We start from the raw sequence: 27,931 nt of genomic DNA on the forward strand, positions 1-27,931 counted from the left end.
CAGCATGGTGAGAGTTTTGCACTGCACCTTGCTAGTCCAGGGAAGGGATCAAACTTCAAACCCAACTTAGTACACTGAACAAAAAGATGCAGGTCCTAGTGATGATTACACAAATACCTCAGAACCAAAACTGTAAGAGGGGTTCTCTTAAAGAAAGTGTCAGAGCGAATAACAAAGAGAGAAAGCTGTTACTTAGAAAGCTGTTACTTAGTAACAGCTCAACACTGATGGTTACTTAGTAATTGGCTCAGGGCTGATGGTTTCTTTAAAAGGGGGTGGGACAATTAGCCAAAGCCATTACTCTGCTGTGAGAATACAAGCTGGTTGCTTTCTTACAAACCTTGGCTTCTGGGTCACTGTTGATACTACAAGAATCATCGTCATCACCATGAGGGGCGTTTCTAGGAAGAAGAACATAAAACTGGTCTTAGAATTCTGTTGCAAAGACTGGATGCAGAAGCCATCCCTTTGGGCATACCCTCCTACCTGAGTTTCAAGGATGCATAGCGTAGCGTTGCTCCTTCAAACTCTTTTAAACTGGGGTCTGGGTTAACTGTGGCTGCGTGCAAATCCTAGAGGGAAACAGATTCTGTTAAGGTACAGCGGAGAGGCCCATTACCCAGCCTCAAATACCAAAGGGGAGAGAAAGTCCCCAGCAAGAGGCGGAGAGTGGGGCGTGAACGAGCTTAGGCAGAAAATGGCATGCAAAGGCTGCTGGGTGATGGTGTGGCTCACAAGCTCCGGCTCTTACAAGAGAACAGGGGACCTGGGGCACACCAGCTTGAAGCCACTCACAATGGGAGACATCAGTAAATAAAGAAGTAAATAAAAATAGATGACGTGAGTGTGAGCGGCTGGTCTGGAAGACTTGCCACTCGGCCCCTGCAGAACGTGTGACATTCACAAAGAAGAAAAAGAAGCAACAGCCGCCATGCAGAAAGGAACAAAAAATATTAAATGATCTAAAATCTGACAATATACTTGCCTTCCAAATGTCACTATTAATCTTTCCCCCATTCAGAACAGCAAAATCACTCCATGGCTGTTTCTAGACATGTAATTATTCACATAGAAAAAAAAAAAAAGCACATCGATTTAAAAAAAAAAAAGAAAAAGAAAAGAAAAGAAAACACAAGGGGGGAAAAAACACAAGACACTGTTGTTAGCATTGATATTCACAGGACGGGTTAGGGAACAGATTAAATCTAACGGTAACTTATCAGCGAGCCCTCTCTAAGATACATCATTATCTGACCAGGCCGGGGCCTTATCTACCAGAGTAAGCGGCTCAACAGAGTTAGACCGCAGTGCAGTTATATCCTACGTGTGGGCCTGGAAGCAAACCATATACCTTCATAGTCCTCAGTCTACACAGTTCCACAGGCACCCACCTCCCTGGCCACACGCAGGTTTTCTAGATGGAAGTGGGATTAGGGATGTCAGTATGCTGGCTTGGAAACAGGGGGATGCTCATATCTAAGAGCACAAAATCTGGGGGTCAAGTTATTGTTACGTCAAGGGGGCAAGGGAACGACAGGGACAGAGGCTTAGTCAGGAGCACAGGCTGACATCAGCCTTCTGATGGAATCTATTCCACTTAATGAAAAACAGCCTCCCACAATCTAATGCAAACTACCGATTCATGAAATGCTACTTCTGTGCCACGCAAGTCTGTCCAGAGTTCACACCTGGCAAGGCGGTGATTTCCTAAATGGTTACAGACCACAGCACAGAGCCTTGTCGCACTGGGAGAGCTCTCGCGATGACTCTCCTCGGGGAAGCAGCTCTTTCCCCACTCCCTTCGACAATGAGAAAACGTCTTTCTCCTAGTGTGCCAAGGGAATGTGCAAATATTTTCTATAGACTTACGGGACCGAACGAAACTGATTTGCTCTGCAAATCTCTCCTCCTATGAAACATCAACAGTGGGAAGTTTCTGACTGAGTCACTTCTCAACTGAAGTACACTGAAAATGCGTGGAGAATGGTGACCCAGAACTCACAGTCAGGCTGCTGAGGTTTTCACTGAGAGCAAATCAGGCAAAGTCAGGCCAATCAGCCCTCCCCGCCAATCGGCCCACCCCGCCCGAGGAATGGTGTGCTGACCAACTGCAGAGCTGGCAGGTTGGATGAGCTGCCATTCGGTCAACACAAAGGCTTTCTTTTGAGGCGTGGTGCTCTGAACCCATACTACTAAGTATTCAGATCGCCACGTTGATTTGGAAAAATAATCTCCCCTAATGACTAGAAGAACAGAGAATAACATCCTTCCTCTGCCACTTTCACGGGGTACCCGAGCTCTACCTAATGTTTGGTTGTGGGTGGTCTTTGCATCTGTTCCCATCATACATTATTGTCTTATGAAAGGAAGATGTAACATGTGGTCTTTAATTTCTTTAATTTTAAGAACAACGGAGTATAGTCATTTAATTATTTTTAGTTAAGAAGTGACTTTTTTTTCTATATTTAGCTATTTAATACATCGATTTATTTAATTTTGTGATGCTGGGACTTGAACCCAAAGCCTTGAGCATGCCAGCCAAGCACTCTGCCCCTGAGCTACAATCCAGCTCTAGTAAGTAATAAAAATTAAAAACAAAACAAAACCAAAAAACCCTCCTGACAATTTTTTTTTTTTTTTTTTTTGGCTCTGCACAGACACAGACTACAGTTGCTGTGGTCTGTAGTGTGCAGCATGGAAAGTTATGGTAGAGACAAAGAGGAGGCAGGAAAAAAAGAAACAGCAGGCGAGCCATATGTTTCTGGCAAGAAGTGACACAGAGACAGGCTGAGAGGCGAGGAATGGACAGAGAGCGTCGTCCAGAAGCAGTCACCTGCCTGGCAATCTTCTAGGCAGAGTAGCTAAATTCTGGCGTGGTCAAGAGATGTCCAGGGCCAGAGTTGTAGCTGGGATTGCCCTCTCCTGGTCCTGCCAAGGCCATGTTTAGGGTGAACCATTGACCATCCATTGAACTATGATGGTCAATCTCAGTTAGGGGAAAGCTGCAGAGAGCCCTGGTTCCCACACTATATACTGAGCCACTGACCCAGTGCTGGGAACACAGTGCCTACCCTTCCAGACCTGCTGCACCAAGCAGGGGCTGTGTAAGGGTGGGGCCCGCTAGGGAGAGCCACTTGTGTGTGTCCTGGACGACTGAGGAATTTCATCTTAATTTCCCTTGGTGGCGGTGGGAGACCTTGGAATACAACTCTGCAAATCACGGAGCAATGACCTTCTGCTGGAAAAAAGTCTTCTTCAACAAAGCCAGCAGGGGGTTCGTGAGGATGGATTCTAATGGGCTGGAAAGTCCTTCTGAGGGAGCTATCTTCATGGGATGCTATGGCTAGAATGTGTCCTCTCAAAAACCTGTGTGGGAAGCATTCCCAAGTGCAGCAGTGTTGGGGACGGGATGGGGACTAAGGGAGGTGGTGAGGTCCTCCTGGATGGACTAGTGCTAACTACCAATGTGCTCACTCTTGAAAGTTTGTCCTTTTATTCTTGTGTCCCCTCTTTTCTCAGAAGGTAGGAGAGCACTGGGCTCCCAGAAGCAGCAGCTCCTCAAACCCGGACCTCCCAACCTAGAGAGGCAACACATTTCTGCTCATTACAAATCACGGTGGTGCTCTGTGTTTGGAACTTGAACCTCACTAGAGCAGAGAGCTCTGTAAAGCGCAGTTGGAGACCAGAGGGTGAAGCACGTGATAGACCCCGGTGGGAAAGCACCTGCATGTTTCCTGTGACCATGGTGGGGGCTGTCATCACACCTGTGTGCACCTCAGAAGTTCTGAAGCCAGCACAGCTATAGAAAGCCAGGGCTACACCCCAGCTCCAACCTCATGGCTCAGTACAGCGATGAGTCCCCCCCAACCCCCTTAGACAGGGCAGGTGGCATGGTGAGGTGAAGGAGTGGGTTGATATTAGCACACGGCCTGGCTGGTGGGAGGTGTGCTAGGGGTGGAAGTGCCCTGGTTGTCTACTTTTTGTTCTCATGTGGAAAAAAAAAGTTGAGTAATAATAAATCTCAAATTACACTTTTCAACCCCATTTTATCAAGGCTTGCTACACATGGCTTTGGGAAAATGGCAAAGAAGATGGGACACTGGAATTCTGAAATATCAAAGAACTGGGCAGGGCAAGAGACCTGTGAACTACGCTGTAGACACCTGTGTGGAGATAATGTCTTCCTTCTTTTAAAAATACTCTCTAGGTTTCTAGTGGATGTAACACGATTTGAAAGGGCATACCTAATAGCTCTCCTATGTAACTATGGTTTTGGCTTCTTTTGTTTTAAGTCACTCATGGCCTAAAAATATTAAATGGAAAATTATATTACCAAGCTATTTACAACTTTAAAATTGTCATCCTGAATATCATGAGGTCATTTTGTACCAATCTGCACTGTCTCATCTAGGAAATGAATTATCCTCTTGCCCTGCATTTCCATACTGTGTACACTTCTCTCCCATTAGTAACTGAATAGCTCTTCTGGTACCAAGGTTCAGACCTAGCTGCGAGTTTACACAGAGGCTAAGGGTAGCCCCAGAAGACAAGGGGCACTACTGTATGGAACTGTCAATTACTACACGAGAATAATCCAAAGACGTTAAAACAAACAAACAAATAAAAACCATAAACAAAACAAAACCAAACACCAAAACAGACTGGTAGAGGCTGTTGTATTGGTTGGTTTTGTGTGTCAACTTGACACAAGCTGGAGTTATCCCAGAGAAAGGAGCTTCCCTTGAGGAAATGCCTCCATGAGATCCAACTGTAAGGCATTTTCTCAACTAGTGATCAAGTGGGTAGGGCCCATTGTGGGTGGTGCCATCCCTGGGCTGGTAGTCTTGGGATCTATAAGAAAGCAAACCAGTAAGTAACATCCCTCCATGGCCTCTGCATCAGCTCCTGCCTCCAAGTTTCTGACCTGCTTGAGTTCCAGTCCTGACCTCCTTTGGTGATGAACAGCAGTGTGGAAGTGTAAGCTGAATAAACCCTTTCCTCCCCAACTTGCTTCTTGGCCATGATGTGTTGTGTAGGAATAGAAACCCCGACTAAGACAGCTGTGCTATGAAACGAGCTCCTTGGACCACAGTGGACAACTGGTAGTCTAGAGTTGGGTGGGGACCACAGTGGACAACTGGTTGTCTAAAGTTGGGAGGGGACCGAGGCTCCAGTTGATTCTGATGCTTCCAGAAGTCAACTGATGGCATCAACTGTTATAAGCATGGGTGTCCTCTCCACTCAGCAAACAACGAATGAAATTCATGCGCGCTATATCAGAAGTTATGCTTGATAAAGAAATGGGTCACAAATCTCTGAGGAACTCTAGAAAACGATTAACAGGCCCCAGATCATACTACTATAAGGGGTGTTCAAAGGAGAAAGAGTATACTTTCTTTGGAAAGATTTCTTTATTTATTTAGGCTCTATCTGCATATATACCTGCATGTCAGAAGAGGGCATCAGATCCCATTTAGACTGTTGTGAGCCACCATGTGGTTTCTGGAACTCTAACTCAGGACCTCTGGAAGAGCAGCCAGTACTCTTAACCACTGAGCCATCTCTCCAGCCCCAAGAGAGAATACTTATTCATGGGAGATGGCAGGGCATGATCATTCCTTTGAGGAAGTAATACAGGCATACAAATAGGGGCAGGGGTGGTTTCCTATAGGTCTGGCTGTCACACCATAAACCCCCTTGAAAAGACCATGTAAGAACAGATCTCTCTCTGGAGCTTTTGTGCCATTGTCTTAGATGGCACCAAGGAACCAGAGGGCTTCATGAGCACCAGGAATCCGCCCTGAGCTCCCAGGCTGGGAAACACGGCCCTTGCGTCTGCAAGACCTATCTCTGACGTTCTTTCCTGTCCTTGAATGTCAACCTCCTGTAATTTGGTGAAATGACAGAAAAGTCCCTCAACGTGGCAACCTTACTCTACGGATACATGGAACCATGCAGGTTCTGAGCTTGGGCACTGTCTCTTCCTGGGACACTAACAGCTTAGGCAGCCAATGGCCACAAACACATTGGCAACGTAGAGAGCTACCTCGTAAGGAGACAGGATCCCCTCTAAGGATACCACTTGCACACTCCTTTGAGAAACCCTGGCCATCTCTACATGAAGATTCTAAGCAAGTCTTGGCCACAGGCCAAGCGCTATTCATAAAAAAAAAAATATCGTATATGGCCCGCTTTCTCTTTTAAAAATTCCACAGCCACGTAATTGCAGAGGTAATCTGGAACAATTACATGGTTTGGGAGGCAGAGGGAGGAACAGCCCGGAACAGCCCTGTGGGCCAAGTTTCAGTAGCAAATACTTCTCGGCCAGTTGATAAACTTTCAAAAATACTTGCTGGCACGTGTATTGGAAACATTATACACTGTGCTTAACACTTCGCGGGTGAACTTTGGAAAGTGAAATGTAACGATCTCCAAACTGTAGGAAAGCTCGCTCGCTCGCAGTCCTAAACTTTTGTGCCATCAACCGATTTGGCGCTTAGTGATCTGATTTTTTTCTTTTCAAGCCAGCTCACGAGAGAGAGCTCAATGAAAACACGCATGCCTGGCACGACACATTACAAGTCACTCCTCTCTCTTAACATTCTGGTTCCCCCTCCCCCCATGCTTTGAAATTAGTTGAAATAGATTCTATTTAGGGATCAAAGAGACGGAGCTGGCGAAATAATCATTTCTCTTCCGCTGTCATCGGCACCTGGGACGGCGGTTATTAAGTAGTCATTTTCTGGCTGGCTTTGCGTGTGATATGGAGAGCCCTTCCTGTGAGATGAAGAGATCTGAGAGACTCTCTATTTCCTAATAGAGCGTGTCAAGTCTGGGAGTGGAAGCAGGGGGTCCACAGGTCAAAGTTCAAGTAAGACTCTGCCATCCACTGGCTCTGTGATTTTGTGAAGACCACTTAGCTTTTTGTGTGTGTGTGTTAAAATGGGAGTGGCAACTAACCTCGGTAACAGGTGTGTGCTTTGTGGGACTACTGAGACAAGATGCTGGCCTGGCCAAAAACTCCGAAGAACAAAGAAGATGAGATAAGTCCTTTGGAGCTGAGGAAGGGGCCCTGAACAATGGGTAGGGTAGGAAGCAGGCACGGAGATGGAAGAGAACAGACAAGAGGCCCCAAGATCCCAGGGCTGGGGAAGGTCCTCTCCTACCCGATAGTCTTACCCAGTACCAGCTGCCCATCTCTGCTGCATTCCTCCTAAGACATTTGCAGAAAACACTGAAACAAAACTCTGCCATATTGAGCAAAGAAATACAAAGAGAAGCTACACAAGCTCAGACTCTGCTCCTTGGATTCCACCAGGGAGGCACAAGAAAGACTCAATCTCTTCTAAGGGTCGGGGATGTGAGACACCTGGACTAGGGAGTGGGTCTCAAATTAGTCCAATTTCCTGACTTTAGGGACAACAGGAGGCAGAGGACATTGGACACCTAGAGCCAGGGGCACTGAGATAATCCTGGTCAAGGATTCAGAGGCCCTGGGTACTGCTGCATGTCATTGATAGCCCTGTGCCTCTGATTTCCTATCTATGATGTACTTTCCTGGTTGTAGGTGATCTACTGTTGAACACAACTGGACATTTAGGATAGAAGAACACAGTATACCAGGAGGATATAACAGAGGTGGATACTGGCTGGCTCTGCATTGGGGAGGCCATCTGTAGCATAAGATATAAGTCCAGGATATGTCTGAGATGGGCTGGGAACAGACTCCTTCATACCAAACTTGTTGAAGGTTAGAGCTGCACTAGTTTATTTTTATCCCAAGTACTACAAGGTTAATAAATCACTGACTAGAAGTTGCTCTGGATGTACAACTATTAGGCTTCAGTGAGAAGCTATCAAAACCTTCTAGGGCTAAGCAGCAATATCCTACGTGGTTAAGTGGTAATGAATCAACATGTCAGATGACCAGGGCAAAGTCCAAACCAGCCAAGGCTCTCATCTACCAAAGAGGGTATAGCTAGCTCCAACCCATCTCTCTAAAGGTAGAGAAGTGGGGCTGTGGCTAGGGAAGGGAGATGCTGAGGCTTGGCCTGGGGAAGGGAGATGCTGAGGCTAGGCCTGGGGAAGGCAGATGCTGAGGCTGGGCCTGGGGAAGGCAGATACTGAGGCCCTAAAGCAGGAAGCTGAGAAGAATACCAGTCTTACAGTCTCGCAGGAAAGAACAGGTCACCAATCAGAAAGTCAGGAACAGGAGGCTGACTACTTTTTTTTTTTTTTTTTTGGTTTTTCGAGACAGGGTTTCTCTGTATAGCCCTGGCTGTCCTGGAACTCACTTTGTAGACCAGGCTGGCCTCAAACTCGGAAATCTGCCTGCTACTTTTAAGGGTGATAACGCAGTGGCAAATGCAGAAGAGTTGGGCAGGTTAGGGGTAAAGTTCAAATGCACCAATTTCTCAAATGCAAAGAAAGTGGGCTCTAAACATTAAGGAACAAAGGATTTATCATCAGAGAAAAAGTGGAGGGAAGGCAGAAAAGATAGGCTGCTAGAGAAGAAGCCACTGACATAAATAAATAAATAAATAAATAGGCTGTCACTTGGCTGTGACCTTTCCCAATGATAATTCTCTTGAGTGTGCTGTTGCTAGGCTTGACAAATATTTGCCTCAGGGTGAATGAACACCACAATGAAATTTTTTAAGGCCTCAATTCTTTGTTTAAACATCCCAATTTCTTCCTCAGGGATGCCCGGAATTTATGTGGCTAATTATTTCTAAAATAATGTCACTTCTGCTAAATAAACACATCTCCCCTTTTTTTTTCTCCTTAAATAGGAATTAAGCATCTAAGTGCTCTCAAGGGTTATTTCTGTAAGACATCTTCTGCATGCTAGCAAATGAACCCAAGGCTAATAAGATACACGATAATTATAACACGCCTGGCTAAGAGACGTTCTTCTACGCGTAAATATTTCATGGATCCAGCACCATGCGATGGTGCCTGCAGAGTAAATTACTGTCTCCACGAGCCCTGGGGAAACTTAGCCCCTTCCCATTAATCAGCTCCTCTCGGTTTTTGTTCCTAGAACGGTGTTTCAAGAAATCAGGATCCATTAAAAGGAGAAAAGACATTAGCACTATTTATGAAGAGGAAGCACTACTGAGCTCTTACATCCAACATGGGTGGCCATCACAAGGCTTACCCCAGTGGGGCGGAGGCTGCTGGCCTGAAAGGAAACTGAGTTACATCTAGTGAGCATGTAAAAAGACAGTCCACTTTACCTCGTTCTCTGGGGTGGGAGATGGCGTTACAGAGCTAAGTGACCCTTTCCTAGAGCCGTGGAGATCCGCTGGGATGGAGACAGGCCGTTCCCATTGAGTCGTCCCTGTTGGGATGTGCCAGTAATAGGTCCCGGCAATGTCATTGACTCTCTTCCAGCCAGGCGGCAAATCTGGATCTGTCTGAAATGAGTGATCACTCCAGATATCTGCTGGGAGAGAGAAAGAGAGAGAAAGAGAGAGAGAGAGAGAGAGAGAGAGAGAGAGAGAGAGAGAGAGAGAGAGAGAGAGAGAGAGAACACATTATTAAAAAAGAAAAAGAAAGCTTCCAACAGCCAGGCAAACCCTACACACAGAAATGTCTGCACTGAACTGAGAAGAACCTACCATATAAATTGTGGTGAAAGGGGTAATTGAGAGGAGAAAGAACTGGAAAGACTGGTGGCCATCTCTAGTATAATGACCTGATTTTCAAGTCACCCCATACCTCCAAGAACCTCAAGCTAAAGCTCCATGAATCATAACCAAACGTGAAGACAAATTCCACATGTTTACATACAGAGCCTGCCAGATCCCGCTGTCAATCAGGAAGACTGACTGATTGGCATTATACATCCTTCCTGGCTATAAGTCTAAGTTTCTGTAACCGCTTTCTATAGATAAAGCACTGGTTTGCATCCAGACACCCACAGAGGAGCAGTGTCTTTTTCAGGACTCCAGGACTCTGCACTGCACACTTTTAGTAAGAACAAGCTGAAATAAATAGCTGTGGAATTCAACAAAAGGCCAGCCTGGCTTCAAAACTGGGTCAGTAATGTAAACACATGGAAGAAGGTGGGAGTGAGAGGCTATACAGAATGGCAGAGAGTGTGGCAAATGGACGAGCATCCGCAGAGTCCAAAGACATTCAAATCCAATCAATAGCCCTTAAGCAAAGTAGGTGCCAAATAAAATTAACACTCTGGACAATTTCTCAGTTTACTGAGGAGTTATTTGCTTTAAAAACCTTTTTCTTCCTACCCTTGAGTTGAACCTATTAAAGGGATAAACAGCACAAGAGAAAAGAAGCAGGGTGAGACTTTCAGAGGTGGAAGGATCATGAAGTCACAGCTTAACTGTATCTGTGAGTGTAGGCTGGCCTCCTGGGCTCTAGACTTCTGTTCTATTTTGAGGGTCAGAGCCTTTTCTAGAGTTGTACACAAAGCCAGAATGCTTTATTGCACTTCCAGTAAGGACACATGTGGGTCTTGCTCAATACAACATTGTATAATGTGGGCACCCATTACGGAAGCTGTTATAGATAGGACAGAAGAAAAGGAGAAGCCAGACAAAGAGGCTGGTCAAGTCCATGGGCACAGCCGTGCATCCACACTGTTGCACTATTCTCATTTCAGCTTGCTAGAGGCAAAACTGCCACAAGTCTCAAACTATGGTGGAAACATCGCCTTCTATCCGCAGAAATACTAAGCATGATTATGTAATTCCAAGTTAACAACATTTGCAGCAAAGACTCTAACCAATAACCAAATGTTTTTATATTCCCCATTCCTGCCCCACTTTCAGAAGATAAATGGTTTTGTTTTGTTTTGTTTTGTTTTGTTTCTGATAGCCTTTGTTTTTAGCATCTCAACTGGGGAAGGGAAAGTAAAATGCAGAGGACTTAAATTGGAGAAACTTGGAGTGTGTCTATGGCTCCCAGACAAAAAGGTCTGGGGTTAAAATAGGAAAGGAATGCAAAGGCACTCTCTCTACCTCTGCGGTTTATGACGTCTGTATATTTATACTGGAGAGTGAGGAACAGCCATGCACACCACCAGAATATGAATTCATGTCAGACCAAGGACAAAGAGCAAGGCCTGTAGTTTTTAAGCCATGTTGCTTCCTACAGTGTGTGAGGGGAATTTTGCACCAGATAGCAGGAATTGACTTGTTCTATATTGAACCAAACCCACTGCATTTTTACCTGGTTTGTATTTTAAATTTCTGCTTGAGATTGTATTGGATAAGTACTTCAAAGGGGGGCTTATTCTGGTGCTAAAACTAGATGACAACGATGATGGTGGAAGACGTAGCAACGCTCTAATATTCACAGCATCCTGTCCAGAAGCATCACAAACTAGTGTAAGGGTTAAGCACTAGGAGGGCAGGGAGATATCATGTTGTCTCATCCTCAGCCCCAAACAGGAGGTACTCAGTAGTAGATGGTTGCATGGAGGATGGATTGGAGGATGTTTGGATGGATGATGGATGTTTAGATGGATGAATAGATGGATGTTTGGGTAGATGAATGATGGATGATGGATGGATGTTTGGGTGGATGAGAGTTGGAAGAATGGATAGATTAATGGATAGATGGATGAATGAATAAGGTGGAAGAAATTAATGAGTGAACTAGGTCTTCCAATAGCAAACTCGGTGCCTAACAGAAGAGGAATTCTGAGATATCAGTTGTGTACAAACCACTGACACTTATGTGGGGTCACTGTCTGTTTCTTTCAACGGCACGTGTGACTATCCTTGCAGGTAACAGAGACAGGGTTAGTTGTCTACTTCAATATCTGCAGTTCTACATTTGTGGATGAAAGTAACGGAGAGTGTGACACACGCTTTGATAGATCTTCTGGGAGGGCTGAGATCACAATGGGATGCTCTTATTTTTAGTGGCAATCTCCTAAATGATGTCTATATCAGAGGAATTGTTTGTCCTTGGGTGGGTCATACGCCACAGTAATCTTGGGCGTAACAACCAGCATTAGAATGCAAAAGTTCACCAAGGGAACTAACTGGAACTAAGAGCAACTGTAGGGTCTCAATGAAAGATGGGTAAGAGGAGGAGACTGGCAGAAAGTCCGAATGTCTCCAGAGTACTTTTAATATCTCAGTTCTCAGCACAACATTCTTACATAGGCATCAACTTGGCAAACAATAAAAAGCACTATGCCCAAGGGCAGGTAGGTCAAACAATGAGAACTTGTATACATTGTATATACTTGTATACATTGTATACACTTGTATACATTGGAGGGGAATCTGAATATAAGCAGCTGAAAACAGAAGAATATCTTTAACTAATAAAGACTTTATTGACTCATGCCACTGCTGGGCTCTTTGAATTGTTTTGAACTCACACATTGTGGCCCAGCAATTCCATACCTGGTATACGTCCTAGAGAACCCACACATGTGTACTAGGTATTCAGACCACAGTAGCAACATTAAAATGGTCCCAAGCTCAAAACAACTCAGACCTCCTTTAATAGAGGAATGAGAAAATTACAGACGATTAAGTAAATAACAAAAACGAGCCAAATACAGCTGCACATAACAATACAGAGTTCACAACGGGCCACAGATGGAAAGGAATAGGACAAAAGACACTGTGTGCGCTACATTTCCATTCGAACGAAGTCCAACCATTAATTATTTAGTGACAGACATAAATGGTTTAAACTGTCAAGGATTGCAAACACACAGTTATCACATACAAAAAAAAATATAAGCTAATGAACAGCCAAAAGTGTGGTGGGGTGGTGGTAGAGGGTGTTGGTTTTGATTAGAGAAAGGTAAGCCCCAGTTACTCCATAGTCTAAACGTTTCCATTGGTGGTGACATGGATACTCCCTTTATAAGCAATCACACACACACACACACACACACACACACACACACACACACACACACGAAGTCAGTCATGTCAGAGTATTTTCAATATCTTTATAACAAAAATACAAAACCCACAAGGGGTTCATTCAAGACTCCAAAGAGCCTGGCCATGATGTTATATGGCCTGGCCTGGGGATGAGTGGGATGCCTTAGGGCATCTTCTTACCTGGCTAAGCAATTCACTATACGAATGAGCCCGATCAAACCTGACAACTTCTTAAAGCTTCGGGACAGAGCAGGACACAGTACAGAAACAGCTGTTCGTTAAGATGCGCCCCTACTGTTCCCAGGCTATACTTCAGCAACATAGTAATTACCCAACTCACCAAAGTGCCCCCTCTACAGTACCAAGGAAAATGCCCAGTATAGAAATCATGAGGCGAAATGGCCACCATGGCTCCAAGAGTAAGGGTAACATTAAGATAATCTCCTCGTGACTTTTCTTTCTTTTCTCTTTTCTTTTCTTTTCTTTTCTTTTCTTTTCTTTTCTTTTCTTTTCTTTCTTTTCTCTTTTCTTTTCTTTTCTTTTCTTCTTTTCTTTTCTTTTCTTTTCTTTTCTTTTCTTTTCTTTTCTTTTCTTTTCTTTTCTTTTCCTTTTCTTTTCTTTTCTTTTCTTTTCTTTTTTTTCTTTTTGGTTTTTCAAGACAGGGTTTCTCTGTATAGCCCTGACTGTCCTGGAACTCACTTTGTAGAACCAGGCTGGCCTTGAACTCAGAAATCTGCCTGCCTCTGCCTCCCAAGTGCTGGGATTAAAGGCGTGTGCCACCACGCCCGCTCCTCGTGACTTTTCATTGGAGAAATCACTCCAGGTCACTCCAGCAAGGGCAGCCTGGGAAACCAGACCCTCTCACCTGCCTTTCTTCTTTAACAGGATTCTTACTCTTTTGTCTTTCAAGTGTCTGTCTCTCTGTCTCTATCTCTGCCAACTAGAAAAATCACTTCATGACGTTTAAAACCAACTTATCCCATTTAAGGCACAATTCACGCCTGTGCTACACTTGGCTTAAGCCTCTCTCAAACCAAATAGAGAGTTGCTTTCTCGTTGTTTTGTTTTGTTTGTTTGTTTGTTTTTTTACATTTCCTTCTGTGGTCTACAGTCTCAGGAGGTGAAAAAGTCACTTTTCACTGCATAATACATGACTTGTCTACATTTAATGTTCAAGGCAATCCCAGCTAGAAGTCAGGGCCAGATCCTGGCCCTTTAGGCATTCTGTAGCTGTGATGTTATAGATGCTAAGAAGATTAAAAAGGAGAGTGAGGCTGGCTGGGTGTGGATTGTGTGCCCTTCCTGCAGGGGCTCAGGGCACACAGCTGCCCTGAGATGAAGGCAGAACTGTTTTCCCCACTTCTAAGGTTTGCAGAGGACAGTAGATGGATTTCAACCAAGGACATAAGGTATATCCTGATACAGAGCAGGGTCAATTTTTCAGAGACCTGAAAAAAAACCTCACCAGTATTGACAGCATGGGGAGGAGGGTAATAAAACATAGGAACCAGGAACGAGAAATGATGGTACAGGGGTAAGACCATGAGACAGTCTCCCATCAAACCACGGTCAAGAACTGAGTAATAACACCAAGATTCTCTATGGATGCCTGGCCTGGAGGCACCACCACCCAGTACCCTGGGTCCACGGACAAGAATATTCTTCTAATACAGGTCCCCCTTTAAATGCCTGCCTCCTGGATCCAGCCCTGGCAAAGCAGCCTTGGCCATTCTAGCTGCCATATCTTGCTAGAAGCTAAGCAGAAATCCCAGCCTCCCTCACACCATGAAACTGATGCTCCTCTTCCTTTTCTCCCATGGAGCTTGGACTTAAGACGCTTTCTCCCAGTTTCCAGGTTCCTGTCATCACAGAACCTCACTGGAGGCTGTCACACGCTGAGAGGAGATGCTTTCGGCCAAGAGCTGAAAAGTCACAGGTCTCTCTTCAGAATGAGTCTGTGGTCCTCTCTTGTCTGTATTTCATTGCTATTATTATTATTATTTAAGCAACAGGAAACAGGAACTGGAAGTTGGAGAGTAAAAAAAAAAAAAAATGGAAAGGCTGACGGCTGCACAAAGTCCCTTTTGGGCCATAAGTAATATGCTTGGCACAGAAACAAGAAGCCCATTTATGAGCAGCAAAGTCCCACCCATTCCAGCCAGCTGGGGCACTAGCCCCATGGGGCTCCACCTGGCTCCCTCTAGGGTCTGGCGAACTGTGGGGACCTGCAGGTCGAGAAGTACCCTTGCCTCTAATCATCCTCTCCCAAGCTCTCTTTCAGGAATCCAAGGGTCAAAGAAAAACAAATTAGCATGGACAACAGCTGGAAACATCCTCTCCTTAGACAGAGCACAGAGGAGGCATGGACGGGAGAGCCGGGAGTTTATATTTAGCAAGGTCTGCACTGCTGAGCACAAACTACTGCCCTGAGGTCTCAGAATGGCATCCGCTACCACTGTGTGCCTGGTGCTCCCAGTGTCTGTGGTGGTGAGGGAAGATGGATGAAAGTATCCCACAAGCATTTCCTTTCCAGCCTGAGCCAGGTTATGCGGTGGAGCCCAGAGAACACATGCCATTATGATAGACAGAAGGTGAGACTCCTCTAACATCCGGGTTGCCTGGTGGCCTAGGGCTCTGCCCAGTGTTTCTGGCTCAAGTGGGAGTAGGCTCAGGAGTTTGCATCTCTAATAGTCATCTCATTGGTTATTCCAGAATCCTAGGCTTTTGAGAGTCACGGGCCTAGGAAGGCTGAAAAGAGCAGTCATTGCTCTATTGAATGTGCTGTGCTGGCTAGTTTTGTGTCAGCTTAACACAAGCTAGAGTCATTTGGGAAGAGGAAACCTCAACTGAGAAAATGTCCCTCTCAGACTGGTCCATGGGCAAACCCGTGAGGCCTTTTCTTGATTAATGATTGATGTGGGAGGGCCAGCTTACTGCAGAGATGGCCAGCCCTGGTCAAGTGGTTCTGGGTACTATAAGAAAGCAGGCTGAGGGACTGGAGAGATGGCTCAGTGGTTAAGAGACTGCTCTTCTGAAGGTCCTGAGTTCAAATCCCAGCAACCACATGGTGGCTCACAACCGTCCATAACAAGATCTGACGCCCTCTTCTGGAGTGTCTGAACGCAGCTACAGTGTACTCACATATAATAAATAAATAAATCTTAAAAAAGAAAGAAAGAAAGAAAGCAAGCGGGCTGAGCAAGCCATGAAGGGCAAGCCAGTGATCAGTATTTCTCGATGGCCCCTGCTCCTTCCTCAAGTTCCTGCCCTGACTTCCTGGGATGATACACTGTTCGATGGAAGTATAAGGAGAAATAAACCGGTCTTCCCAAAGTTGCTTTTGGTCATGATGTTTATCGCAACAATAGGAACCCTAACTAAGAGATGCTCTATAGCCACTGGCCAGAGTCTCTGTGTCTTACATACACACACACACACACACACACACACACACACACACACACACACTGACTGAAAGCCATCCTTCTGTTCGTTCTTTAGCATGAAGGGTTTCTTATCAACACCCAGAAGGAAGAGGAGGACAGAGCAATGAAAGAGATGCAAAGTGAGAAGAAGCTCTGCAGTGAGAGCTGGGTGAGGTCTCTACACAGGATGGTCTGCAGCGTCTCAGGGCAAGCGGATTCTTCTTAGACCGGGTGGGCAACCGACCTGGCAGATTGAAGAGCAAGCGCAAAGGGAAGGAGTCTGGAAAAAGCCAGCTACGCTCCCACAACAGGAAAGCCACTCTGTGGCTAAGCATTTACTCTTCACACAAAGGGAAAATCGGAAGGTCATGGTGGATGTTTTCCAAGATCAGAAGAACAAGTCACTTGATGCCCCCCCTTTCTTTTGGAGAAGAAAAACGTCTATTTCCCAAGGTCTTGGTTGTAGAACGCATTGAGTTCTCCGGTGGTACTGTTAAGTTATAATAAAACCCTTCGAAGTTTGGGGGGTGTTGATGTCCCTTGTTCTTCTGCATATTTTCCTTCAAACACTTATTAGGAAGAGTTTTTAAATGCCCGAAATAGGGAGATATTTATAGTTGAGGGTTCTCCCACTCAAGTTGAGGGACTCTTCCAAACAGTACACTCCGTCCTGAAAAAAAGACTTCTGAAAGGCTGCCACAGACAAGCTCCGGGTTGTGTTGTTGTTATTTCCCCAGTTAAAAAAAAAAAGGCAAATTTCCTTTCAATCAAAAAACATCGCCCATCTAGTCTCATCAAAGTTTTTAAATGACTAGCCTGAGCAGCAGATTGATACTGATCTCCTCTCCTCTCCTCTCCTCTCCTCTCCTCTCCTCTCCTCTCCTCTCCTCTCCTCTCCTCTCCTCTCCTCTCCTCTCCTCTCTCCCTCCTTCCTTCTCTCTCTCTCTCTCTCTCTCTCTCTCTCTCTCTCTTTTGGAAGGGGGAGAGCTGGTGGTGTAGCAGATGGAGCCCAGGCTTCATTCATGCTAGGCAAGCCCTCTACCACTAAGCCACACCCCTCCACACTCCCCCGCATCCCCTCCAGCCCCTCTAGCCCTCCCCTCCCCTCCCCTGCTTCCCAGCCTCTATAACCAGGGGATGGCCGTTTATGGTGTGCAGCTAGGTCTTCAGTGAAGCAGTGTGTTGCCTCATCCCTAAGACAGTCTCACTTTGAGAATGCTTCCTGCTTGGGAGACAGTCTGAGAGAATAGGACGTAGCCTGATGCTCCCTTAAGACAGAAAAGAGCTGGTCCTTTCTAATCTCAGGTTGTTAACCCAAACCAAAGCAACACACGTAGGGGAACTCTCCACACTTACAGACAAAAAGGCATGACGTGTAAGAGCTAATAAATTACCCAGAAGGATAATTTACATTTGTAAATATTCACTTGCCCAATCAAACCCACACACATCTGAATCTATTGCACTGAGCAACATAAGTATTTCACCCCACCATCAAAAAGTCTAATTCGGAATGCCCAAACACACACTAAAACACACATGGACTTTCCTACTAGTTACAAAAGGGGACAGTAGATAAAGTCTTGAAGCGACATGTGCTAAGGTAGGCCTGAATCTGCAATGGCCTCCACAGCTCTTATTTAGCCTGTGATGTCATACTTCAGGCTGGGGGCAGGGGGCAGGGGGCAGGGGGCAGGGGGCAGGGGGCAGGGGGCAGGGGGCAGGGGGCTCCGAGAGGTGGGGCCTGGTTAGTGGTCCCAGCTATCCCAGTCTGTCTTCTCTGCTTCCTGGATTACTGGGTTGTGAACATTGTCACCTGGGCAGGAGTCAATCTGCCCCGGTCTTCCCCCAACATGATGGACCAAGCTCCTTCTGAAACCTTAAGCCTTAGCTTGTTTATGCCAGATGATTTTGGCCATAGTGAAGCAAACATAACCAAACACTTAGAATTAGAAGATAGAAAGTGACGTCTACTTCTGGCATGCAATCCCATGTAATAAAGCAGAATCTACAACTGCCATTGAGAAGCCTCGGGCTTACGGATCCTCCTTCCTCAAAAACCTTAAAGGATTAACTTTAAACCAGCGAAGAGGCATTATTTTACTTTTGAGACGTGTAGGTAGAAAACTGCATCGACACCAACAAACTTCCAGGATCTGTAAGCGTAGGCGTGATCATGGATTCAGAAGGCGCTTCAGGGACCACAGTATTATAATCTGCAATATGTTGGTGATTTTTTTCAAAAGTCAAAAGAATAAACTACATTTATAGAAAAGCTCCTGGCAGGTCACATTACTTTTTTCCCCCCGTTGTTATCCAGTACCCTCTCACCCAGTGACTGACAGCAGGGCACCCTGTTCAATACCAGGGAGGAGTGAGGAAGAGACTAACAAGCCAGGTTGCTAGTTCTTTGCCTTCAAGTTCAGGTATCTAGTGCCTGGTCCTAAACTTGGGGTGTCAGGAAGAGCTCAGACTGTGCAAATCAAGCAAAGGCCAACTGCAAATTTCATTCAGAGATGACATCGGGGTATCACCCACTCTGCCAGCCCACGTTTACCGATTTGTTTTCTCATTTTACAGTGGCAGGCACCAGCACCACATTCTCTCAGGGCAGACAGATTTGGAGGTATGTTAAACAGAGTCAGTTTTCTCTTCTAATTATTCTGGCAAGGTCTCTACTGTATTTTTAAACTCTTGGGTTTGGATCTTCTGGGCTGGTCTCTAACACCAATGCGGACAAGACACTAGGTACCTATTCCAAGTCCAAAGTCACTATTATTGTAAGGCTTAGGATTTGACCTATGCTAAATAACAGAATGACTGATGACTCTTGAGAGTCTTGGGAATGGAAACAAAATTTGGTAACAGTAACAGTCTTTTCGCTATGGTCTTTAAAATCAGAAATTACACATGGGGACATTATAGCACTGCACTCTTTAAAATTAATATGCACCTACTGTGCTTCTGATGTATAAGGTGCCCTCTCTTCTAACATTACCTTGTAAGTTCTGTGCCCAGTCCTGACTCATCTGATCCCAGAAAACTTGGACAGCGCGAAGATGGAACAAATATTATTCATCTTTTCTCAGTAAAGAAACAGACTTTTACAATGATCAGGAACTTGCTCGCAGTTTTTTCTAGCTCTTCAGTTAGGAAAAATTCAGTGTGGAACTTACTCTATGTGTCGAGTGAATTTTAAAGATGAGTAATGGGTGCCTGTTCAGGAACTCAGTGGCACTGAAGCAAATTGTCCAGGCTGCTGGGAGTTTAATGGATAACCTTTAACATCTGATTCGAAAACTGAGCTTCAGCACGTGGTCAGAGAGGAGCACAGGAAAGGAGGTTTTCTGAGATGAAGGTCTAAAACATACTTACAGAGGTCAAAGTGGGGGGTTTAAAAAGTCTTTTCTGAGTTTTTTTTTTCTTTTGTAAATTAAAAAAAAAGCCAAACAGATAAAAAAAAGAAAAATCTTCACTATGTGGTACCCTGGCTGTCCTTTGAACTCACGGAAACCTGCTTGCTCCTGCTCCTGAGTGCTGAGATTAACGGTGAGTTAAAGGCATGTGCACCAACTTTGCTCTTTTTGGAGAAAAGATTTGGAGAAAATATTTATTCCCCACCCCAATAGACTTTGAAGTGTTATATACAGAAAGCATAAAAATATTCCAATTAATAAAATAATGAGAGAATAGAGAAGTTGAGAAGAAATTTAATCTCCCTTCTCTTTCCCTTTCCTTTCCTCCCCTCTTCTCCCTAGAGTTCACCTCCTTATATTTTTATATTTTTATATTTTTATTTTGAGAAGTTGTCTTGTGGTATTACTCAATCTGGGCTTAAATTTATGATGAATTTTCTTCCTCCTCCTCCTCCCTCCCTCCCCTTCTTCCTCCTCCCTCTTCTTCCTTCTTCTCCTTTTTCTCCTTCTCCTTCTTTCTTCTTTCTCCTTCTCCTTTTTTTTTTTTTTTAGACAGGCTCTCACTATTCAGCCTTGACTGGCCTAGAATTGACTTCGTAGACTAAGTTGGACTTGAACTCCTAAAGATCCACCTGCTCCTGCCTCTTGAGTATCGAGATAAAAGGTATATGACTACCTTGCCTGGCAATAAGAATTTAAATTTCTTCCTCAAAAACTTCGCAAAGTCTTACTTACCTAGTGAAAGAAGTTCCTCAAAAAAGAACCATTTTCCTTCCCACCAAAAACAACAAGGAAGTTAGTATATGGGACATAGTCAGGCTGTAAAAGGCAGAAACTGACAGTGAAGGCTATACATTGTATCTGAGCTGTTTTGTTTTATAATGACTTTGCATAGTGAGTTAATTACGTGCAATTTTTAAAAGAAAGTATATAAACAAGTTGTAGCAGACATTGAAATGTGTTTATCCCATCTCTAATTTCTTCCTCTATGGCAATATAAACTTTGGTTGGACGTATAACCACTATATTTTCCAGCCTCCCTTGCAGCTAGGTTTGCCTGTGTAGGAAGCATTCTCAACGTAAAGCTGAGGAATTACATAACAATTTGTAAGAGCTTGCCTTAAAAAGGATCTGGTAGGCACACATTTTCTGCTGCTTGGAGCAGTACTGTTGCTTTGAACCCTAAAAACAGATTATCCCTGAGGATAGTAGAGTAGGCGAGCAGCAGAAGAAATGGCATGTGAAGTCTTTTGGGAGCAAAGCCATCCTATTAACAGAATGGTACCTCTAAATTGCTATATGAAAAGAGAACACATTTCTATTATAGGAAGTCCCAGTTATCTTAGAGTTCTGAGTTATTAGCAGCAGAACCTAACTCATCTAAGAACAAGAAAATGAATAGCAATCCTCTCACTGAGGAAAGAATCAACTCCCAAGAGGTCTGCTTTGTGCTCTCAGAGGCAAACGCAAACCTGCTGCCACCTAAATTATAGTCTTTTCAATCCTGTCTTGTGGCGTTCTAAAACATGGAGCTGCTGGTACACAGCTTTCTAAGTTCCCACTCACTCAGTCTCCACAGTCCCCGAGTCCCAGCACTTTGACTTTATTTCCAAACATTGCCGAACATCACAAGTGTAGGCAGTGGATTGCCCTAACTTGCCACAACTCTTAAGAAGTGTAGACAGGATTCAACTAAAACCAAGCAACAGTTGCCCGTCCTTTTCATTCAATGATTTTAATTCTTTAATCTGCACCTCTTCCTCCCCCAGAACACACAATCCTAAACCAAGAAAGGAAAGTCAAGATTCTCTAGGCAAACTGGGAATACTTTTCTTTACCAGCAATCAAAGAGTGGGAAAGAGCATCTCGGAGAGCTCCACACTCTCAGAGATGCTGGGCTGCTGGCAGAAAAGAGGCAGGGGTATTTGTGGATCCCATCTGCCAGGAATGCATGTGTAGAAAGTGTCATTTTTTTAAAAACTTAAAATAGAATATAGTACAATACAATATTAGATGACTGAACCAACATTCCAGGAAAGGACAAAACTGGAATGATTATTCTCAAAACTCTCACACAACAAATCTGTGCTCCAAGTTTATAAGAACTTTTTTTTTTTTTTTCCTGTAGAGATTAGGATATGGAACTAGTTAGGGCTTAAATCACAAATCCTTAGTAAAAGGCTAAAAACAGATCTAAACTCCTTAATGGAAAGACCACATTTGCTCTGCTCCAAACCTGCTTCACACCACTCGGGCGCAATGTAAATTTTCTGAAGATTAACCAATGCAGTTAACAATGCTCCCCTTTTCTTTCTTCAATTTTGGAGATTCTGGATGTCAAAATAACATCTATGTGGATGAAAGCCCTGGGGAAAGAGGAGGATCCTGAAGAGCAAAGCAGCGTAGAAAGGGAAATGGGAAACAGGCTGGGGAGGGCCTGCTGAATCTGAGTCCTACTTGGCTGTGATGTCCAAAAGGAACCAGAATCCCTGCTTGCTATTTTCTGCCCACCCACAGATGTACTAGTAAACCCACTAGGCTTCAGATTCTAGCCAAGATGCTCAAATTATATTTCTACCAGAAAAAAAAAATGTTCTTGAGGCAGGCGTTAAGAGATTTCTGATCTACAGGGTCTCAGGGAGAGACTCTAAATTTATTGCTACAGGAGTAGTCGTGGGCTCTTTTTTCTCTCTCATCCTAGAATACCATCCGTTCACATGTAACGGCTGATTTATACAAGGTTTTGTCCTGAATTTGCTCCAGTTTTCCCCTTGCTAGATATATGGATAACGAGTGTCCGTTTATAAATGATGGCCGACGTGTCCTTGAATTCAGGAACGTCCTAAGCATCCCCTGTTTTAATGCTCCCTCCATCACTTTCCCTAGGAAAGACAACCCTATGAAGGAAAGGCTTTTGAGAGAAGTCAGCTTGTCACACAAAAATATCCTTATGTCTCAGGAGTGGAGACGAAGTGGCATTCTTCAGGAGCAAATAAAGCAGATGCCGTGTCAGAGCCCTTCTTGTGGCAGACAAAACAGGGCGACATCAGTGGTGATGCACAGAGCTTTGTCCTCCAAGGTTGTGTAATTCTCTCCTCAGAGAAGCAAGCCCTGTGTCTTGCTGTGTTACAGATGAGCTGTGATAAATGAACAGAGAGCAGTTTTAGCTTCCCCTTTAGAAGATTACAGTTCAAAGCACCCAACCACGTGGCTAGGAACAAAAAGAGTCAGAAAATACAAGTATTTTGTTGTTAATTCCCTCTGAGGATAGAGACAGTATAAACCACTTATAAAAGCTGGAGTTTACTTTAGTATACTTTTCTTTTCTTTTCTTTTCTTTTCTTTTCTTTTCTTTTCTTTTCTTTTCTTTCCTTTCCTTTCCTTTCCTTTTCTTTCCTTCCCTCCCTCCCTCCCTCCATCTACCCCTCTCCCTTCCTTTCTGTTATAGAGAGATACCAGTTTAACAATCCCCTTTCTGCCCCAGTGACTAGCTCATTAAAAAAAAAACCCTACATTTTACTTTGCTGATAGAGTGAGAACTATACAAATTCTTACTGCAGATAAAGACTATATCTAATCTGCACTTGACCCAGATGTCATCTGGCCACTTGTGAAGCCTTTATCTCTCTTTCTTGTGGCCTTTGGGTCTGTCTGTAAAGGAGTACAGAGATGAGATTTAAGTTGGTAAGTTACCCCATGTGGTAGTTTGAATGAAGATGGCCCCCACAGGCTCATAGGGTGTGTCATTATTTGAAAGGATTAGGACTGTGGACCTTTTGGAGTAGGTGTGGCCTTACTGGAGGAACTGTGTCACTAGGGGAGGACTTTGAGGTTTCAGAAGCTGAAGCAAGGACCAGTGTCACTCTCTCTTCCTGCTGTCTGCAGATCCAGATGTAGAACTCTTGGCCCCTTCGACACCACATCTGCCTGTGTGCCACTATGCTTTCTGCATTGATTATAATGGAATCAACTTCTGAAATGTAAGCCAGCCCCAGTTACATACCTTCCTTTGAAAGAGTTCCTGCAGTCATAGCATCTCTTTCCAGCAACTGAAACCCTAACTAAAACACTATTCAGAGAGAGAGAAAGAGAGAGAGAGAGAGAGAGAGAGAGAGAGAGAGAGAGAGAGAGCGAGCGCATAACTTACCACCTATCTATCAGAACAATCTAATTCGACCTGTTACAGCATGGTTGTATTCCCACTGGGGAAAATGCGCAATTATTCCTATACATCTGTGAACTAAAACATATCTTATTTTCTTCTCTAAAGTATTTATCCCCTAGTGATCTATAGGCACTGAGCAGTCTCAAGTCTGTATGTCACGCACCTGTGCATCCCGTTCTACAGAGGGAATGTGCTAGGGGATTCCTAGAAAACTGAACCCAGCAGAGTCTGTCAAACCCTGGAGTAGTACTGTGTAGCACTTGAAACCATGCATTGGATGCACGTACACTGTATGGACAGAAATTACCCAGAAGTATATGGGAGAGAATTATCCTTTAAGGGAAACTTGTCCACTTTCTCAAAACAACGATGCACACTGAAAGAATACTTCTGAAGTTGGCATGAGCCGTTACACACACTGTTACTTGTGGTTCTGCCCCTTCACCTTTTTATACCTTACTTAGACATTTCTCAGACAAGACTCCTTTCTACTAAGCTTTGCCTCTTACTTCCTGGATAGAATGAACTGACTTCCGCTAACATGGCATTCGACTCCCTCTGCGCCGTGCCCCACCCCCGGCCTCTCTCACCTTACTCCGTCAGGCCACTTCTAATCTATTTATCTAGATAATAACTATTAATCTTAGGCAATGCCACATATACTGCTTCCCCAGCTTTTGTCTGTACTATGGGCTGGAACCATCCCCTCCCCCTAAACTAAAACCTGGGTCTCTTCTGCAAACAGTTTTTAATTACTGCCTGCCTTGAAAGGACAGAATCTTCTTGCCACACCCTCCCCTCCTGGCAGAGACAAGCGCCATCAGGTCATTTGATATTCAGTACCAGAGTTTCTGCTGTGAGACATTTTTCTCTCAGCTCTTAAACAATGGAGTCAAAGGATCTGTATAGACCTATGACAGATGCCAGGGGAAAATCAAAGTTGTTGTTTTGTTTGTTTTTCTTTTGGCAGGCCTTAATATGCCACACTCATGTATCTAGAACTTAACACACAGGCAACAAAACACTAGCAAACGTTCTGAGCAGGAAAATTCATATATTTTGAGATTACTGACAACACAGAGAACAGATGAGCTGGAGTTGAGTGTTGTTATATACAAATTATGCATCATAGCACATGTTCAAATATTGCACATCAGTAACAGAAGTGAAAAGACACAGCAAAATAAGATTGTAAATTCCATATCCAGTACTGTTCAGCTGTCTATAGACTGGAGATTAAAATCCCAGTCACTGGCCATTTAAAAGATTCCCTCCTCCCAGCGTGTAACTGTTGCCATGACAACATGACTTCCAGCTATATCTCTTCAAAGAAGCACACCCTTAAAGAGAAAAAAATGAAGCTCAATCAGATTAAATAAAGAATATATTGACCGGTTTTGAAATGGAAAGGAAACATGCTTTAACCCCAGGGTTACCCAATATAACATCTTTGAAATCCCTGCAAGTTACAGAATCGGAATGGATTTCTGTGAAAGCAGTTATATTGTGCTTAGCATCTGTATCCTTTACACATAAGAACACATGTTTAGGTTGCACATATCGGTCCTATAATTTGTGAGGGATTCTCCAAAAGCATTTTTGCCTTTACCCTAATTGCTATTATCCGAAACCTGCCTACCTTAAAGGTGAACCGACCACCAACCACCCTTCTGCTGTCTTACCCCTTCTGAAGGGTGGGTGTGCCCTCATCAGGAATGCATCTCCGGATTCAAGGGATGAAAGGGAGTATGGGGGGGTCTGGGCTCATCACCCTAAAGTGCCTCATTACTTCTCCAACCTTCCCAAATTATCTTTATGTAAGACATCATTATAATGGCCTTATAAATTAATTTGGCAACCATGTTACAGCCAATCATGACTCATAAGTAGGAGCTACAAATGGAAGGGGATTTGCGTAAAAGTTTATAAATTGAATCAATTTTCTCATTTCTCCCGTGCATTGAATTTTCAATTAACACTGACTCCCTCTTCCCACTCCACCTTTTTCTCTGCACCAAAGTATTTCGGAGGAATGAGTTGGGAGTGTGTGTATTGTTTATGTGTGTCTTTGTCCCAGTCTGTGTGTGTCCTTGTGTGCCTGTGTGTCCCTGTGTTCAAGCATGTAAATGCACCTGTGTATAAAGATGTGTATGCACACATGTGCATGTTGACGTCAGGACAATTACGGGTGACATCAATCCTTAGGTTTCAGCCACTTTAAAAAAAAAAAAAAGACTCAACCGGGCAATGGTGGCACACGCCTTTAATCCCAGCACCTGGGAGGCAGAGGCAGGCGGATTTCTGAGTTCGAGGCCAGTCTGGTCTACAGAGTGAGTTCCAGGACAGCCAGGGCTATACAGAGAAACTCTGTCTCAAAAAACTCAAAAAAAAAAAAAAAAAAAGAAAGGAAAAAAGAAAAAAGACTCATTTTATTCTATTTTGTTTTATGTATAGACAGTGTCTCTCACTGGCCCGGAGCTCACCACGTAGACCAGGCTGGCTGGCCAGTGAAGCCCAGAGAGCAACCTGTCTCTGCCCACCCCATCCCTTCCCCAGTATTCAGACTGTAAGTGCTCTCCACCTATGTTCATTTCAAGACTGAAGATAACTTATGTGTCCAACCCTGCTTCAGCAATGTCTTGTCAATGGGACCAGAGTAACCCAATGCTGTGGGCTAAACTCAGAGCAAACTCTATCCTCAGAGGCATTCAAGTGTGAGGAGCACCTGGGGTAGCCACACTCACTACAGGCACCACTGGTGAGCAGAAAGCAGGCTTGACCAACTGAGATGCACAGTGCAGACCCTAGGGTGACCGACTAAGTGTTGTGGGGCCTGGTCTGAGCTAATTTTAGCACTACAAGCCCCATGTTCTGAGAAAGCTCAGTCCCAGGCCAGCTGTCACCTTAGGCTCAGCACAAACGGAGGGCTGTCCCTTGTCAAACACTGAAGTGCTTTTTTTCCCTCAAGAACAACAAACACACATTTGCCCCCTGCCTTCTTAGTCTCTTCTTCTTAGTCTCTCTGGTTCACAGCTCACAGGTCTTTCTGACAAGGCCATCTATTTACCATTTATGCCTCAGAGGTAGAAGGATTTTCCTCACACACAGTTCTCCTCTCAGAATCTCCTGGCTTGAATTTTGAGAGAATAATTCCTATAACCATCCAAAATATATAGATTATATAATTATTACATATATTATATATTGCATATATTCACTTTCTACCTATAAATCGCATATTTCTTTTATTATATATACATTATATTGTATATAATTGTGTATAAATATATAATATAGAATTATATAATACATTATATAATATATAACCATCCAGTCAGTATATTTCTACTAACTCATAAACCCTAGGGACACCTAACAAAGAGGGCTATTAACACAGTTCTTCCCTGTGAGACTCTAGGTCTGGGAGGAGGGAACGATTTTATTCCAAAAACTTAGCCTCTATGTAGAGAAACACTCCATTGTCTTTATAAACCCGCCTCCACGTTTCTTTGATTTCCTTCGTTAATTTTTTTTCCACAAGTCATTTCCTTCGTTACTCAGGTATCGCAGAAGGCAGTCTATAGTACTGACAAGCACAGAGAGCAAGTTCTCTGCTCATCTTAACTCGGGATGCAGAGACTGGAGTGAGGTCCCCAAGGACTACATTACACATCTTTATGCAGAAGTGGGGAAATGGAGAAGTCAGCGGCTCTCTAGTCTACCCCAGTCTCCCCATCCCAGCCCATTAGAAACACAATGGCTCCTGCATTTGCAATATTCTTTCCCTTCTATGGTCATTCACAGGAGCAGCCGCTTCCTTTTTAGTAAATGACATTTGAAAAACCAGCAGAGAGTCAACAGCTTTAACTTAATACCTGCAAGACGGCTTAGAGCGCACAAAGAAAATCCGCTATGGTGCTGCATTTCCCTCTACACCTGCAGGCACTTAATCCAAAATTAGGCTAGGTGTGGGAGGACATATAAGCTTAGCAGTGGGGAAACTGAGGCAGGAAGATTTAATTCAGGCCAGACTCTGTCTTT

The 27,931-nt window shown here is 44.1% G+C and overlaps 1 protein-coding gene across 10 annotated transcripts in view; it reads right to left on the bottom strand.

Annotated features, from left to right (window-relative positions):
• Apbb2 (amyloid beta precursor protein binding family B member 2) overlaps positions 1-27,931 on the bottom strand; it is a 326,097-nt gene that overhangs the window by 89,396 nt on the left and 208,770 nt on the right. For 6 of the 10 annotated variants that reach the window (XM_085836739.1, XM_029477232.2, XM_021162010.3 and 3 more), the window contains 4 exons: positions 9,240-9,448; positions 986-1,048; positions 487-572; positions 341-401 (listed from right to left, as the gene is read on the bottom strand). In XM_085836739.1, the coding sequence (XP_085692865.1) occupies positions 341-401; positions 487-572; positions 986-1,048; positions 9,240-9,448 (419 nt within the window). The remainder of the gene's footprint in view (positions 1-340; positions 402-486; positions 573-985; positions 1,049-9,239; positions 9,449-27,931) is intronic. The other 4 variants (XM_021162015.3, XM_021162014.3, XM_021162011.3 and 1 more) reach the window with 3 other exon arrangements.

This window comes from Mus caroli, unplaced genomic scaffold, assembly GCF_978045245.1.
Source record: "Mus caroli unplaced genomic scaffold, Mus_caroli_1 scaffold_4, whole genome shotgun sequence".
Lineage (NCBI taxonomy): Eukaryota > Metazoa > Chordata > Mammalia > Rodentia > Muridae > Mus > Mus caroli.